Genomic DNA, 18730 nt, shown 5'->3' with positions numbered 1-18730 from the left:
AGGAATGAAAATAACTTTTAACTGGAAAGCATGCTAGGAACAGAAGAGGCTCAGGGAAAAAACAGGCAAATTCAAGACAAAGATTGATGTGGAAGCAGAGAGAATGGGTAAATAATGCAATTGTGAGGATGTGACTGTTTTAGCTCAAATGCCTTGCCCCATCTGCAGCTCACTGACTCAGCATGGATTAAAGTGGTTGGAGGTCCCCCTCCCCAGATGAGAGGATCAAAACTTTCTTTGGACCAAGGCTTCATCCACACAAATGAGACACAAACACAGGCTGGGCCAAAGCTCAGCATCTTTGCAATTCTTAATCCCAAGGAGGTTCTTGGAGTTCTGCAGCTGGGCAGCTGCAGGACCTTTTGTTATGGGTGTGATACATGGAGGGTACAACTTGTATGGAATAATATAAAATAATCATAAACTAAGAATGTGTTCAGGAAGACAGGACTTTCAGAGTTACAAATTGACTAATGAAATATTTTAAAGTGATAAAGAATAAATGAAAAGCCTTAGGAAAAATGGGTTTCTTTTCAGAGTTTTGAGTAGCTGTTGAAGACAGAAAGAACATGATGAATGAGAAGTTTCAAATTTACTTCTCTGAAAAGTTGTTCTTCTGAGGTTTTTAGAATGGAATTTGGTTTTATGGGCTTTTTTGGAGGGGGTGCCTTTTAGTAACTTGGTGCCTGAAATAAAATTCAACTGACTATTTTCAGAAACCCCTACTTTGTGATTAGCAACACAGTTCATCAGAGAGTGACATTTTGCTTAAGTCGTACTAAAGATCAGTTTTGCAACAAGGTATGAAGAAATTCACAAAATATTTCAGCTCAGACCTGCCTCCAAAACAACAATTCCATGAAACAATGTTACATTACAAACTTAAAACAGACCCAACAAAAATAAATGAGTAGTTAAATGCCAATGTATTAAAGACCAAACTGTGCGCAACATGAAACACTGATGATTATGACTGGAACAGAATTCCTGATAATTAACTGGAAAGCAATCTTTGTCTTTTTAAAAGGCAATTACAAAATAATGGAATACCGAGTTCAGAATTAAGCTGGCTGATGTTCAGTTAATTATTTGTGACAGCTGATGATTAAATTACATGCAGAAGTTAGGGCTGGACTGAATCATGGGAGGCATGTTTTCTTTCAGTCTTATCATCAGAGTTCAGCGTGAACATATATAATGTGAGCTGTAAAAATAAACAGTCGAGTGCAGAAGATACGAGGGTCAAGTACAATATTGACTATTTGACCATTTTTTCAACAGGTTATCTAAGATTTCAGGAGCTTGGGACTGTTCCTTCAGGCCTTTGTTTCTCTCGCTTCTGACTCAGAGCTCCAAAAGCAGAAGCGAAATTTGATTTTTGGATAGACATGTCTACACGAGTAAAATTGTATTTGGACAAAAGGCACCAATAGTCTCAAGTCAAAATTGTACCACTCCTACATGTATAATCATGCAAAAATGTATTATAAATGTATATACATGCAGAGTGATATTCTCATCACCTACCCATAGAAATAACTTGTGTGAAAGTCTTCATCAGTAGGAAATACAAGCATAAACTTGTTATCTGTAGCTCCACTCTTGTATCTTCCACACTTCCAAAGAGCACACCTTATAACTTAGCTTAAATTCAGTATACATCAAACAGACAAAAATATTTTCAATATAATTTACATACTGTAATTATATTTGTCAGGGTAATAGCCACCAATTTAACAATCTGGAAAAAAGAACCCCAAACAAGATGCCTATTTACAAAGCAAGCACAGCAGAGATCTATTTTTGCATTTCTCAGCCTTGCCTTTCAGGATCAGATCTGGAAATTTGGAAAGGCCCCCAACACCAGGTTTATCCACACCTATCACCAGTAAATGACTGACAAAGCCAAGATAATGGCCACCAAACTGCAGCAAATCCTCAGATTCCCCAAATTTACAGAAAAAAATAAATAAGCATATATGCTCATGTGTTAAAAAAAAGTCAACAAAAACCACACAGAACCAAACAATGAAGAAGTTGCAGGCAACAACAACCAACCAGAAGTTGCAGTGAAGGCATATTAAAAAAATCTTATAAAAATCCTCTGTTCCCAAAAGCTGTTTCCTTTTCAGGGCTGCATGGAAGGGACAGAAGTGGTTAAATCTGGAAACAAATAATGCTTCCCTACCCAAGTACGTGATCATGCAGTGATGTGATGCAAAGTGAATGAATGGTACCAAGAAATAATGACAATTGGCTTCAGCTAGGAAATAAAGTGAAAAAAGGTTTTCAGGTTGAAAAGGTAAAAAGGGTTAACTATAACCATAGGTTGTAATTCATCATCTTTTCTTTATAATAGAGACACTACATGTAATTACTGACCCTAACAGGATTTCAAAAGATTAAAAAACAGACATCAAGACAAACCACGCCAGAACCAAACTTAATGTAGAAGAGTCAGGAGGTTCCTTGGTCAGTAATTTAAACGATCTACTTTAGAAAAATTACATCTTTTGAGAACCCGAGGTAGCTGGAAGAAGTACATTTCCCTGGTGACAAGCATTAATTCATTTCTAAAGCAATAAATGCTTGAAAAAGGCAAGGCTGAAAGTTAATAAGTACCAGCAGCAAAATACAGCTGTTGACATTTAATGCTATAAGGGGGGAGGGAAAGACTGCTTTCTTTTTCTCTTCCCCAAAGAATTCAGAGGCAGAGGTCATCATGGGGACAGCATTTCCAAGTGTCCAGCTCTCCCTTAATTTACACAGCTCATCACAATTAATTCCACTCTGAACAACTGAATCAGAAGTCACATGCACAAAAATCCAGGTCTACACATACCAATTCTCATTTTAAACTTGCAACACAGAAAATTAAATCACTTCTTATCTGCTACCTGCTCCCTTGCTTTTCTTAGAGCCACATCTCAACACTCAGCAGCCTAGCCCATGCTGTAAGATCCACACTCCTATCATCCATTACTTCATTATAACGGCAGCACACACAAAATGGGGAACTCAAGCGTAAAATTTCAGCTGTAGGTTAAAAGCAGCTTTTCCATAAGAAGCACTGTCCCTTTGCACTGCACGGGCTGTTTATCATTGCAAAGGAAACACAAGATATTAGCTGGCAGAACCTGAGTGGGGAAATAAGTCCTTGAAATTTGTGGAGACAGGCTGAGAGCTGCGAGTGTTCGGACTCCAGGGAGAGTTCAGAGCCCTGCCAGGGCCTCAAGGGGCTCCAGGAGAGCTGCACAGGCACTGGGCACAAGGCATGGAGGGACAGCAGCCAGGGAATGGCTTCCCAGGGCCAGAGGGCAGGCACAGATGGGCTATTGGGAATGAGGAATTGCTGGCTGGGAGGGTGGGCAGGCCCTGGCCCAGGGTGCCCAGAGCAGCTGTGGCTGTCCCTGGATCCCTGGGAGTGCCCAAGAACACGGCTTGGGGCCACCTGGGACAGTGGAGGGGATGGAGTGGGATGAGCCTTAAGGTCTCTTTCCACCCAAACCATTCTATGATTACAAGTCATTATTTCTCTTCACCTTTCTTACATTTAGGCATGCTGAGCAGAGCTCATCACCCAAACTCTTTCCCACTTCAGCCAGGGAGAGGAAGTTCAAATAACCTCAGCCTGGAAATTGCAGCTTGGAGCATCAAGGGCACCATCTCCCCTCCTCCCCCAGCAAACAGAAAAAGCTGAGACACCACCTTAGCCCAAGCACCTCAATTTAACAGTGCTCAAGTTCCACAAGACGAATTCCAGCCTCAGGGATAGGATTTAAAATTTGCAATGTTTCCTCTATAAGTAGAGGAAAAAAGACTGAAATCTCCAGAGGACTATCCCAATTAAAATAAATCCAAAATTAAACCCCTAATTTTGGTGGTCTGAGCTGCCCATCAGTGTCCCTGCAAGACAGAGACACGGAGCCATACTTAGGTATGAATATCACCCCAAGTTTTAAGACACACAGACCAGTACAGTAATAAAAGCAACAATAATCACAGCACTTTGTTCTTACAAAAGCTCTCCACTGGTGTATCCTGGAGAACTCCGAGGTGGTTATTAGCCTCCTTTGTCCACGAAGGAAACTGAGGCAGGCAGCAGCCTGCAGCTTGCTCAAGGCTAACAAGCAGAGGAGCTCAGCCTGGCTGAAAACAACATTCCCCTCCAATTACTGGGCTATTTTTAACTGCTGAATGTTTGAGGAGTTTAGAAGCAGTGCTTAGGAATGCTTTTGGGAAAGGTGCAAATGCAAAAAAGGCTACACACAGAGCCCTGGGAGACTCAGCCTCTGCCAGCCTCACCTCCATCTCTGGGCTGTGAATGTGGGCACTGATGGTCTCAGCCTCACTACTCAAATTGAATTTATTTCTATGGAACAAATGAGAATACTGAGATGTTTTAAAGTAATTAAAGACCTAAGAATGCCCTAATTCACACTGGATGCTTAGATTTAACAGGTAACTCCCATTTACTTCCAGATTAGACAAAACATAAAATGAACTTTATTACCTATACAAATTTTAAGATCAGATGACTACAATCAAAATAATATACTGATACAAAAACTACAGGGTTAAGTGACAGCTTTTTTGTTTCAGATAAGCAATAGAAATCTGATATTAATTAAAACATGACCCAGACCTGCCATTTCAAAAGTATGCGCAGCTCAAATGGCACAAACTACCCGAACCCTCAAACAATTCTCAAAGGGGAGTGCAGGCTGGAGATTTGTACTTTTCTGTGTTGTTTAGCAACATGAAACACTTCATTGCTATTTAGGCTTATTTATTTATTCCAGGTTACAGTAGTTACATTTCAAAATTTACAGGGTTAAGCAAATAATACATTGTAAATACAATAAAAAACAGTAGCAGTGTAGCAACATTCTCTCTAAAATCATAAAGTGAACTTTATCAGTGAATCCACTTTCCTGACATTTTCCTTTGTTTCACACAGTAAAGCTTTTCTGTTTGGTGTTTCTTTTAACCATAATAATAAAATAAAATCAAAACAACATGATCAAATTATTATCTGTTCTCAGACTGGACATTTTTTAATATAGCACAAGAAAAGAAATTCCTAAAAATTCAAGTCTTGCTGAATAACATTCATACTTTCAGGCTTTTTGATGACTGGATGGAAAATATCTTGGATTTAATTTAGCAAATTATGAATGAAGATAACAAAGCGTTTTGCTCTGTGCGTTAAGCAAAGGCACATGGAATATGGCTATGGATTGAAAATACTGGGAAGTGGAATTCACTTTGTATCTCATTACAGGAGTTATTTTCTGTGGTGCTGCCTGACAATGCAATAATTATGGTAGCAGGTATATCAACCAGATCTCTTTCCCAGTTTTACTTGGAGAAGTGTCTCAGGAGGGTTTTGGAAACTGTCACATCCTTACACAGCCATGATAGCCAAAGAAAGTAAATAATTCCCTGTGTTAACACAACTTCCATTAGGAAAAGGCAGAAAACATGCACCCCTGCAGAAAATATCACATTCTCCCCAGCACAAACTGCACCTTTCCATGGAAGGACTGATACACCCTCTGATGGTCCAGACTAATCCCCTGCTCCATTGCTCTGCACTTGAAATCCCTGCTAACTTAATAAGCCTATTTTTCCATGTGCCTTCATTTTGCTGACCTAACACCAAGAGACTAATGAAATTTGTGAAAAATACCAACTTCTGGCTTCGTCTTTTGCAAGGTACTGTCCATCTCTATCAATCAGCCTGATTATTTTGGCTTCTACAGTACAAATCACACAGTGCATTTGTTCTAACACATGTAACTGCAGTGGTCACAGTGCAGACCCCCATTATTTCATAAACATCTACTCAACAGGCCTGAATTACACACCCCCATCAGGCAAAGGCTCCCCTCAAGGTCAGCTGGAGGATTCTCTGGACAAAAAACTGCAGAATAAGTTCCATTTTTAATGAGATTAAATACCAGCCCCACTAAAACCAGTAAAAAAAATTTACTACTATCAATGGGACTAAAGTTTAATTTCTTAATGCCCCTGAAATATTATTTATAAATTTATCCACACACAGTATGTGGATACAGAAAGAGACAAAATACGTTAAAAAAGAAAACAGTGATAATAAATATGTTCCAATTTGTAATACAACTGCCAAATATAATCCCCTTTCATTGAAGTTAAGATTGGTTTTTCAGTCTTTACCCAAGCACCTCAGATAAAATAACCCAACAATCCTGCACAAACACTAAAAGACACTGAGCTTAAAAAAATAAATGTGTATTTCTGCCTGAATTATTTTGTCCTAGTACTATTAAAAATGACACTGAAAGTTTTAGATTTTGACTTTTTTTTTCCCTGCACTGTTATTTTTGCAATAGAAAATCTGAAAAAAGTTTCATTGCCTTGAGTTTGTTTTATGTTTTATGTTAATTTTTTTTCCTAAATAAAACCTCACCATTCAGATATTTATCTCTAAAGACCCTCTTCAGTAAACCCCACCGAAAGGAGCATGAATGCCTTGGGAAGAACCTACAGGCAAGCCTGCAAAAACACGGCACACTGAAGCCCCTGGACTTCCAGGAACTCCTAAAAAGGAACTGCTCCTAGAAGGAAGTCCTTTTACTGCAATGTCAGTTTGACATTTAGTGAACAGAGCCTTTATATAAAGGCTTACTTCTTGTGCACTTGCACAAAAAACATGAAACCAAAACCACTGTGTTTCACCTGCTGCTAAATTCCAACTCCGGGGTTGTACAGGTGCTCCACTGTTCCCAGGCTGGAACAGCTGCCATATTAAAAACACATAATTCGACATTTAAAGTGGTAATATAGGAGCTGAACCAGAGCAGCTGTGGCTGCCCCTGGATCCCTGGGAGTGTCCAAGGCCAGGCTGCATGGGGCTTGGAGCAGCCTGGGACAGTGGAAGGTGTCCCCGCCCATGGCAAGAGTGTGGGGCTGGATGAGCTTTAAGGTCCCTTCCAACCCAAACCATTCCATGATTCTGTGAACAGGCCAGTTAAGATTTAAACTGGCACAACCATCCCTGGAATTACACCAGTCTACACCAGCTCACCTGACTCGATGCATCTGACCTTTTCAAACCATAAGTAAAATTCCTTAAAGGAACTAAAATGTTTCTTCACACCATTCCGAAGTATAAATCCTGGGGCAATTAGAGAAACTCTAAATTAACTGTGGTTTTCCATGTCTGTGCAAAACTCCTATTGATTCCTCCCCTACTTGTTAGATGTGGTGGTTTTGAAGTAGTTTGATGAGATGTGAGCATAAACACACATTCAAAATGTAACTCAGGGTTGAAAAGTAGATGAGCTTTCTTCCAATACTCCTAAAGCAGTCTTAGATAAGTCAGACTGTTTCCATGAAATACAGAATGGGTAAGATAAAAATTTATGTTAAAATTTCATCTGAAGAAATTTTAACTCCCTGAGGGTTTCTAGTCGAAGCCCTTTGAAAATAAGAGCTTATAATGAAAATCATAACAAACTCAACTGCAGCCATGTCATAAAAATATAGTGAAAATATTCCCAGAAGGCAAAAAATATAAAATCTGAATCTATGTGTTGGGAACCTGTTTTCTCAAAGAGATGTCAAAGACTGTCACACACAGTTAAAACACAGACTCATCACTAGTACTGGTATCTGGAGGTTGGTACCTCCTGGATTCAGAATACAGAGCAAGAAGAGAAATGCTCCTGTTTATGGGCAACTTCTTCATCAGGCAGGCTATGGTACACCTGAACAACAGAAAGGTGGGGTTCCCCTCTCAGTTTCAGGCCAAACACACTTCCCCACGTGGAAAACCAGCTCATGGAGCAGTATCCAGCTGTGCACATCAGCACACACTTTTCTTTCAAAAGGAGGTTTGTGACAAAGCTGAAGATTTGGCTCTGGTTTTGAGCCATGTAGAAAGAGTGAGGAAAGGAAATATTATTTACCATTTCCAAATCAATTTACAGCCACTGATCTTGCACAAGTGTTTTTAGCATTCAACTAGGTAGCTTTTGTGGGGAAATTAAGTTAAAGTTATATCTAATAGGAACTATCCCCCCAGTCTTCTGAAAGCCTTGAGATAATTTTATCCTAGAAAGAGTACAGCTTTAAAGTTTATATGTTCAATTTCTGTCATCCTCTGCTTGTTCTTTTATGTTCACAGCTATTTGCATTGAAAATAACAGCAGCGATGGAAAAATTAAAATGTTTAAATTTTTGCCTCCAGTAACCAAACACAAATTTTTATCTATTCATACCCTGAATTATATCAATATTTTTTCCTTTTTTTTTCTTTATTAAGGACTACCTGACTAATACTTTGAAAATTTGCAGAAATTTCACTGGCTACATATGTAATTAAGTTATTATCCATTTATGAGATACATATGTAAAGGTGTTTCAGTCCGAGACATAAATAAGTTCAACTGAACTCCTCACACAATTTTTTCTGAAATACCTAATTGTTCCATTTATACTATTTTACAAAAAACACTACGGGCATGCTTACAGACATACACGTTAAAATAAACCAGTCACTGCAAAAAGCTGCTTCTGCATGCACGGGAAGATTTGTAAAGTTGTCATGCTTTAGAATATTCTGCTCTTATTATCATCATAAAGAGATTTTTATATATATATTATATTATATTGTATTTATATATATATATATATATATATATATATATATATATATATGTATGTATATATGTATATATATATATATATAATCTATGAACACCAGATGGATCCACTTTGGTGGGGGTTGCTTTATCCACAAATACTCTTCCCTGAAAGGTCTTTTTAAACAGATGAGGATAAGCTTTTAAATTGCAATCAAACATAGAACAACTCGTTTAACTTTTACCTGAAATGCACACAATTTCAGACAAGGGAGTTTTCTAACAAGTTCGTATCAAAATCTTTGTATCAAAATTATGCATGAAGGTGATCTGAAAAGATTTTATCCCAGTACTTAAAAATTATCTCCTGCATAGTCTTTCAAACAGATATTCTGAAAATAACACAGGTCTCTAACTTAATTTTTTTTTTTAATGAAGGCATCATATACTTTAAAAAAAAGTCAGTCTAGGGTAAGAATAATGTTAAAATACCAGTGTAGATGTTATACTGATAACAAAAAGTATTTCTTCAGTTCCTGTTACAGGTTTGATCCAAACTGTCACATAAATTGATGGAAAAACTCCCATTGACTTCAGGGAGGGTAAAAAAAGCCTGACCTACAGAAGATACTGTGGTTACTCCCAACAGGAGGAAAAGAAAGTAAACTAAAATAATTAGGGAAAAAGTGACTCTGGTTTAAAAAGCAGAGTAACTGAGCTAAAGGAGACCTAAGTGTTTTCTTTACTTAAACTGCGGGCTTTCATTTTCCATTGTAAAAATGTTTATTTCATTTGCATTAGAAACTTCTATCAAGTTCTACCTGATTAAAAATATACATTTTTTTGGTAGCTACAGAGAAGTTACTTCACATGAAGGAAGGCCTTATTGGAGAGGTGACCCAAAAATCCCTGTGTGTAGCAATAATAGTAAGAATTAAATATTTCTAATATATAGTTTAAATTAAACCTACTTTAAACATCACAGTTTCAAGCCTGCCTATTCAGGATAACTATTAGTACAAAAAAGGACTCACAAAACAGTAAATTCTTGCCTCACTTAAATGAACCTGATGCTGTGGCATTCCCCATCACAAGTAAAGAATGATTTCAGTGGTGTTCACACGTGGTCCAGTCTGACCCAGGCCAGCAGCTATCAGACCACCACCAGTGTTCACTTATCAAGCTTTCCTTTAAATTCCTGTGCCAAGGCTCAACCCATCCCCTGATGGCTGCTTATCTGAGGGCAGACAGGATTGTTTTTATTCCAGCATGAAGGATGTGGCTAGGCTGCATTTACAGGAGGAAGCAGCAGCATCTGTGTGCACAGGTTGGGGTGACTCATCTCACCCTGAAGTTATCTCTTAGGGACTGCTGATAAGCCAGGGTAGGGACAACTCATGGGAGAGAAAGACACTGCCCGGAGGCATCCTTGGTGAGGCTTATCTCTTCCCACTGAGATCCAGGGAAGAGCAGAGCAGGCACCTGGAATTGGTGGAGATGACCTGCACCCAAACCAAGCACACAGAGATGTGTGTGCGTGTGCCTGTGTGTGCACACAGGGTAAGGCAGCCACCTCCATAAATACACCATGTTCAACACATCAGTAACACTGATAAAAACCCTGGACAGAGACTGAGCTGCTGAATGGGAGACAGAAAGGAATTAAATCTGCTGTGCATGCTTGTTGTAGCCAGATAAATTTTTAGGGTAAGCTTATTTATTAGTTCTGCCTAAAAATGAAGAAGCTTATGTGTGGCATGGTCAAGCTGCAAAACTTGAGAGTAAACAGAGAATTAAGGAAATTTCATGGGTCTGTATCTAGTCTGGATCTCTAGGGTGCTTTATCTCTTTAAATATAAAACTTATTTCCTTATACAAATGTTTTAACATGCAAAAACAGCATCTGGATGAATACCCTGAATGCTTCTATTGTAGCAAACACAGCCCTACTGCTTTTGGGGTATCTGGACATTATATTGTCCCGAGTTTGGTGATGAAAGCTTAGGGCAGCTCCCCCCATACACCTTTAAAGGTGTTTGTTTATATGTGTGTAGTGGCACATGCAGGTGAGTATACTGTGATTTTTTTTTTAACTACATATATTCACTATAAATTAAGAAAAACAAACAATATCATGGTAATAAAACCCAAAAGAGAAAACAAAACAAACACATACAAAGAGAAAAGCAAACCTTGTTTTTAGCAGAATCCAAAATAACATCAAGATTGCAAAATCAGATTTATTTTCTTTTTAATTTTTTTTTTTAAGTTTATGATTTATTCAGATCAGGCTCTGCCATATTCCCATTCTCTGGAAAGACTGGTGTAAAATTGTTATTAAAAGTCACTGGAAACTCCAGCGCGGCATCGGCATTTTGATAGCCCACGTACGAATTAAAGGGCTGCTGAGGAAGCACTTGGCTATCAGGCATCTGCACGAAAGCCCCTGACTGTGTGGTAGGGGGGATTCTTTGGCCAACTAGTTGGATTTTAGGTTCCCTGGGCTCCAGTTGCTGCTTGCTTTCTTCGTCCGTGTCAAGATGGGTTAGCTTTTCTATCCACATGCGGAATTTCTCCTCTGTCTGCCTCTGCATCTCGGCAAAGCAGTTCATGGCCTCTTCCAGGACATTGCCTATGCAGTTCCTATCCCACACGGTGCCCCTGTCAAGCAATCCTGGAATTTCCCTGGTCGCTCCTCCAGATCCCCCAGCACGACTGAAGCCAGCTTTAAAGACATTGAGGCCATTTGATAAGACATCATTAAGTAAGAACATAATATTGTTTATTAAGGCATGTTAACTGAGGAAAACAACTTTTCTAATTCTGCCCCTTGGATACGACAACAGGAGAGGAATTAGCATATATTAACCAACAGTATTACTCTTATAATAAAATTTTACACCCATTGAGGTTATAATAGAAATTTTGGCATCATAATTATTTTACTCTCAAAGTCTCAGACAATTCTGTTACAAAGGTCTCTTTTTTTACCAAACTACTCCAGTTCCCTCGCAATTTGTTTTGAATTCAACTGAAGGTGTCAAAACCATAACATGTTTAGTTCTATTAAGCTGCAATCCAAAATGCTATTTTTTAACTGACAACCCTAAATAATTATGTGTATTTTGCTTTCACACTTGGACCCTTTTATAAATGAGCTGTTAAACACAGGTGGAATTGGCCCAAAGCCCTTGGCCTGATTTTGGGAAGCACACAGAATGAGGAGAACACAGGACACAAAACACAAAAACATGAGGGGGTTATGTGAGTGCTATGCTAACACAGGAGGGGAGAGCATCCTCTGCCAGGCATGATGGACACAGCTCCATCACAGGGACAACCTGCACACCATGGAGCCCTGACCAGCCTCATGCCAGCCAGGACCCTGCCTTGAGCCACCATTCCTACAGCCAGTCCCAGGCAAGGCAGAAAACAGGGAATGGCTGGAAGGAAACTGTTCTGCTTCCAGCTATCCATCAAAAGGATGGTGGAAGTGACTGGCTTTGGGATTATCAGGAAGAACTGCAGCAGCCAGAAGAGAAGGCCAATCCTCATGGCCTTACTCTACATATCAGTAACAAAAGGCAGTGGAAACTATATTTTAAAGTCTAGAGTTCACTCAGGAATCATCTAGGAAGCAATAAACCCCAAAGAAAATGAGGCTCTGTACCCGTTTGAGGAATAATAAACAGTATGTGCATGCCATACAAACACATAAATGTCACCTAAGGTAATACCAAAACAAGACAATCATCACTTTAAACTACATAAAGGTACAGAAGATGGTAATTTAATATCTAAATGTGAAACTTGTGGCACCCTCTAGCTTAATAATAATAAAAAATACCCTAAGAATGAGAGAAATCATTGCATGACCTAAGTAAATATTTACTAATAAAAACCTAAGGCACTAAGTCTTTATTGGGATTTCACCGAGTACACAAAATTACAGTATCACTTAAACATTACATTCTTTTTAGGAACTGTTTAAATGAGGTATACACAGATCCCAGAAGAACAGCTAAACAAAGCCCTAGGTTATTCTCTCATTTCTGAAGAGTAATTTTTAAGTCTTTCTTGCCCATCTGTTTACCTATGAGACATGCTGGAAATTCAGCATTCATGTCCTCTGCTACAAATATTTGCTTTATACTAATTTACATCCCTCCAACTGCATTTTAACCAAAATGAATTAGGTAAAATGGTATCTTTTTTCCTAAAACATGGCTCCTTTTGTATATTCAATAATTTTTTTTTCCTCCCTAAAAAAGTGCTTCTTCTGTTCATTTACTTCTAGTATTGAACATCCAATATGATTCTGTTTCTTTGTCTTTAGCCCAGATCTTAACTTAAACTCAAGGAACAAACTTACAATCTTTCTGATTTCCATAGACATACAAACAAGTAATGTTAATTTTTAATTGCAATTTTAATAAAAACTATTGATGTTGATAAGTGAGACAACCTTTTCAAGCTTTTGAAATTAGGAATGAACTAGGTATGGTCAAAGCTGACAAAACTGTTTTGTAAAGTGAATAAAGTATGTATTGAAATATATATAGCCCTGCAATACAAATTTTAAAAGGTATCCTTCATAGAGTATCTCAAATTTACAGCAGCAGCAAAAACAATGTTTTAAATGCTTCCTGTGCAGTTACTACAACAAGCTGTAGTCAATCTTTTCTTTATTTTAAAAAAATCCCCAAGCCTAAAAATGCATTTTTACATATTAAAAATGCTAGCATTTATTTAACTGGTCCCTCTTCTGTCTATAAACTTTAAACTATAGTTTTCTAATTATGCTAAGTTTAAAGAAGAAGAAATTTGAGGTCACAAAGGGGTCAGAATCAAAGATTCCTCTCTCATTTTCAAGACAACACCTCCTGCAAAACAGCACCCAAGAAATGCCCCAATGTTGTGATTTTATGGGATCTCTTAAGTACAATCTAAGTAATAACCAAATCCAAAGAAATTTAATTTACTAAGCCTGGCAACATAACAATGTAAAACATGCTTCATCTTCATTCTAACTAGCAATGGTTGGCTCCCCTGTGTTATTCTGCTGCAGACACTTCCAAATTAGTATCTTACAGCAAATCATTCTGATCAGACTAATTCTTTTTCCTATCTATTAACTATAATTGTCATTCTGAATTCATCCTTTGCAGATGCTTTATCCAAGAGCTATACACAGTTCTTAGGAGAACTGTGGAGGAAGGAACCTATGCCCATCTCTTTGGGTTAATTGCATATTTAAAAAGACTTGTCTTTTGTTTAACAAAGTGAGATGCAGCTTTTTCAACATTAAGACTCAAACTTTTTGACAGATTTTTGTGATAGCCTAAAATATAAGTCATCCCCATTTCAATTCAGATTTTTCTGAGCTGTAGAAACCACAAAGGTGGTAAAATGCTAAATATTTTTGTATATTATTTAAATTTTTAAAAATCCCTTGCTTCCTCCAAAAGAGAAGCTTACACAGCAACAGGTATTGATTCCCAGACTTGTTCTCATGCCAATTTCATTCAGAGTTAATTTACAGCATCGCATGGAAATTGTTTAAAGGAAAAACTTCCTACTACAGCAGGAAGCCCAGCAGAATCTATTTCAGGACTCCTATGCCATGTTTATGTGGTGTTGAAGAATGGCAAAATTTTAGATGCCAACAGAGAGGCTCAGTCATTAAAAGGCAAAAAGTTGTTCCTCATCTACAACAATCCAAAAATCACAGCATTCCCTGAAACAAAGAGCCAAAGATTATGACTGCTCACGCCAGTGAAAAGGCTCTCAGGAGCACCCCTGAAGTTTAGACAGAACCTGTATTTTCAGGTGTAAATTAACATCACAGGATGCATTCAGAATTCCATAACTTGCACTGTGCTGAGCTCCTGTGCAGATCACTTGTATTGAAGTATCACCAATAAAATCTCAACTCTGCAGTCTTCCTTGAGGAGAAAAACAAGCCTGGCACTAATTTAATCCATAGTACCTTTAAGCTCAGCAGAGAGACCTGACTGTCTATTGAACAACTGCACTGTTTGTAACTTAATGGCGTCATCATGATCATCATCACGTATTTCACTGAACATTTTCTTTACCTTACAAATTTAGCCAAACATATTTCAGAGCCAGCGATGTGGATGGTTTAAAAAAAGGTTTATTTAAATATTGCACTATTTAAATTGAATAGTTTTAGTGACACAACATGAAAGGTTACTGTATTCTCAAATGTGGCAATTTAATTTTTCAGACCACACACAAGCAAACTGCCTGCTGTTAACACTACCTGTGTTGTTGACAGCTTAAGAGTCTGTGTAATTTTTGTAACGAGGGCCAAATTACCTGTCACTAAAATTTTTAAAGCATCTCTGTTGGCAAAGCTGTTTTTTGGGCAACAGAAGGCTAAAAATGAAAATTATATGAAAATAAGTGATGTCGAGTAAGTAACCAAGACTGCAGCTGAATGTCTAGACACAGACTAAGGGGAACACAAGCTGCTTGTAAAAAACTCTTCTGCATCAATGTGTACAGGTAACTAACTCTCTCAAAAGTAAAGGCAAAAGTTTTTCATGCTTATGTCCTGACACTGAAGTCAAACCTTCCAACCTTCCACTGGCACACTGAAATTCCAGTAACGCTTTTTGATACCCTGTATTGTTTTCTATCTACACTCAATTCACTCCCTCAATTTTGAGGCTATTCGCAGTGTTTTGCTAAGTGCACTAAAATGGCTTTCTAGCCAGAAAAAGGAACTGAGTCCTTTGCCAGCTCCAGGCAGAGGGATGGCAGATGGCCTGGGAACCCACCGCTGCGACGGAGCGCTGGGAGTCCAACCGGACTCGCAGCTCCACCGCAGCTCTGACAACCACAACGTCTCCACCCAAAAACAGCACAGGATGCGTTTTTTGGACACAACGCAACCTCATCTCTACAGAGGGTACTTTTTCTCTTGCACTTGGAAGGCATTTCCCACAAAGCAAAGCCGTCTCTATTTAAAGGAAAACTGCAATGTGGCAGGTACACATCGCACCCCATTGCACCAAGGGGGCAGCTCAAACCTTTTACTGTCTTAAACAGAACTCAGCACAGAGCAGATGACACGTGCTGGGAAATCAGAATAAATGTTATTGTCCCTCCCTTGGGATGGTTTGGGCACTCTTGCACTACAGGTAAAGCTCAGCCTTGGTGTAATCATCACTAAAAGTCAAGCTGTTCATGTGATGGGATCATCCACCAAAAGCATCTCATTCATGGTCAGGACTGAGAGTCAAATACAGAGGCACCCAGGGATACACAAACAATAATCCTGGAATGGCATCAGGTCCCCACAATGGCCCTCAGAAACCTGAAAATACCATGTGGTGCCATTCTGGGTCACAAGGTACTTTAATGACTTAAAAAAAGAATGTGACCTGAGGGATTTATTCTGTGTGTTTTGGGGCTTTTTGAGAGGTGGGGAACAACCTGTCCCAAAAATCAGTGAAATAGTTATTCGTCAACAGGCTTTAAATTGGGATTAAATTGCCCAAAGTGTAAATACTATAAATAAAAAAGCAAAAAACTCTGAAAGATACAAGACTGACTACTAAATTGGTAAAAATAATTTTAGATCTCTATGAAAAGTTTACTACACAATAATTATAGGAGGATATTTTGCCTTTTCCAGACATTCTAATAATAAACATTTACTTCCTTTGTGCAACTTGCTTCCTAGCAGGTGTGGGAAAAATGCCAGTTTTCATGGTGACAACATCATCCACCACAATCAACTCAGTTAAGTCAGTTATTTGTAAAATCTGCTGCAGTATTTTAAATAATTCATCTAGAAAGCATTAGTTCAGCAACTTAATATTGCAGTTTTCCTTTAAATGTTCTTGCCCTATGTAATATGTTATTTTTCTCAAAAAGAAAAAACTTCTAGCACAACAGGCAAAAAGGCATGTAACCCAGTAAAAATTGGCAAGCAAAAAAAGTTTATTTTTATGTATTTTTATTTTTATGGATTTTATTTCTGATTGCCATATGATGATGGTTCTACGGTATAATATGCTGCAAGAATAATTCACACAAAATCCTGTCCACAGCACTTGGACTAATAAAATAACAAAGACTCAGCAGACAAAAACCTTGAAGAATTCAACTTTCTTTTGCTAATAAAATGACAAGAAGGCCCCTATAATTTGCTGCCTCCTATCTTAACATAGATGTGTCAGAAAGTCAAAAATGTAGAAATTACCGATCCTAACGACATAGGAAAATGGTAACAACTTTATCTAAAATGTTGAAAATTTAGGTGTGAATATGTCTTGGGCACCTGTGTAATCATATCTGTATCCTAAGATAGGTGACCAGCTGCAATCTGAAAGAACTTAGAATAAGGCTAAGCAGGTTTATCATGCACTGACGTGTTGAGCTGAAAGCACAGAATAAGTGCAATAATGGCCAGGGCCTTACTGTTACACAGGCAAGAGGTGTGCTATGCCATTTCTAACACAGCTGCCAAGCTGTGGCCTTTTTATGTTAAAGCAAAGCTGGCCACTTATCTTAAGAATTAGATTATCACCATCTAAGGGGATTTGACAGCACTGACATGAGTTCATATAGGCTTACAAAGATCTGAAAAATCCAGAATTCAAAGGTAGGCCTTCCTCCGATTTACCATATCTATGCTTTGTTGGTGTGTAAAAGTGCACAGGAACCTCACAGAACGGATTTTTTAAATTTGCCCACGTCTTGTTATTACACTGCAGTCTTCAAATTTACACAGAGCTGCAGTTCTCCTGGGTTTTTCTCAAGTGTCACTCATCTAACTTAGCATGACAGCTGAGAAACGATGCCAGGCGTGTTACAGTTCAGTTTAAAAAACATCCTCTACCTGGTATCTCTGCAGTGATTGTCTTGCTGCTCCCTGAAACCTCTTCGTCATCATCTGACGAGCTCGTGCTGGAGTCACAGGTCAGGTCACTGTCGCTGGTACTGCTGTCCTGCAGCAGGTTGTACTTCTTGCGAGCAGCTGCCTCCCGCTTCTGCCTCAGGAGCCGGATCCTCTCTTTGTGCTTTTGGCTCCGGTGACCCTTCACCTTGGCAACGCGGCCGTTCTGCTTATCGCTAGACTGTCGGTTTTTCTTGGCAGCCATTGTTGAAGTCTCACTTTCAGACCTGGATCTCCTGGATTTCCTCCCAACTGCAGCTCCGGACACCACAGAAGGGTCTCCCTCCGCGGTGGCTTCAGTTTGGCAGGGCTCATTCTCCTCTGCGGAAGACAACGTGTCTGAGTCAGCCAAATGCCCGCTGGAGGAAGGGGAAAGCATGCAGTGGTTAGAAGAGTCACTCTCATAAACTCGGCCACCCGCTGGCTTGTCACTCTCTGTAGACGCCAGCTGAGACTCCGAGGAGTCCCGCCTCAGTTCCATCAGCAAGCAAGGCATGGAAGAGAGCACCGCAGAGTCTGCTGCAGTGGGCACGCTGTCCTTCTGAGGTTGTGTCTCAAGTTCTATAGGCCTGTCTTCATCAGGAGCAGTCTCTTGCTTTTCAGAAGCCTTTGGTGGAATTTCTGAATCAATCAGTTCTTCTGCTTTTCCTACTGCCTCCATCTTCATTGCAGAGCAAGGTCCTTCCAGTCTCAAAGCATTGAGCACGTTGTCTAGGAGGCTGGGTGAGCTAGATGTGGTCTCCAGCAATGCAGCAGCCTGCACAGGAACAGAACGGTAGGAAGGAATTACACAACTAGCTCAGCCTGCTCTCTACAGTGTTACCATAAACTACTCACAGCTTTCGGTGAGAATGGCAGACAGAATGGGTTTACAGAGCCCAGAGTGATTTGGGTTGGAAGGGACCTTAAAGACCATTTTATTCCATCCCCTGCTATGGGCAGGGACACCTTCCACTGTCCCAGGCTGCTCCAAGCCCCATCCAGCCTGGCCTTGGGCACTCCCAGGGATCCAGGGGCAGCCACAGCTGCTCTGGGCACCCTGGGCAAGGGCCTGCCCACCCTCCCAGCCAGCAAAATTCCTCATTCCCAATATCCCATCTGTCCCTGCCCTCTGGCCCTGGGAAGCCATTCCCTGGCTGCTGTCCCTCCATGCCTTGTGCCCAGTGCCTGT

General features: G+C 39.4%; 1 protein-coding gene across 3 annotated transcripts in view; it reads right to left on the bottom strand.

The window, feature by feature from the left end:
* ARK2N (arkadia (RNF111) N-terminal like PKA signaling regulator 2N) overlaps positions 1–18730 on the bottom strand; it is a 44770-nt gene that overhangs the window by 11753 nt on the left and 14287 nt on the right. For 2 of the 3 annotated variants that reach the window (XM_059873217.1, XM_059873220.1), the window contains exon 2: positions 17503–18316. In XM_059873217.1, the coding sequence (XP_059729200.1) occupies positions 17503–18226 (724 nt within the window). In that variant the 5' untranslated portion in view covers positions 18227–18316. Of the gene's footprint in view, positions 1–10800; positions 11353–17502; positions 18317–18730 lie in introns of those variants that run through there. The other variant, XM_059873218.1, reaches the window with a different exon arrangement.

This window comes from Haemorhous mexicanus, chromosome Z (assembly GCF_027477595.1).
Source record: "Haemorhous mexicanus isolate bHaeMex1 chromosome Z, bHaeMex1.pri, whole genome shotgun sequence".
In the NCBI taxonomy this organism is placed as follows: Eukaryota; Metazoa; Chordata; class Aves; order Passeriformes; family Fringillidae; genus Haemorhous; species Haemorhous mexicanus.
Note: the sequence above shows the minus strand (reverse complement) of the source record. Positions and strands in the feature narration are given on the sequence as shown.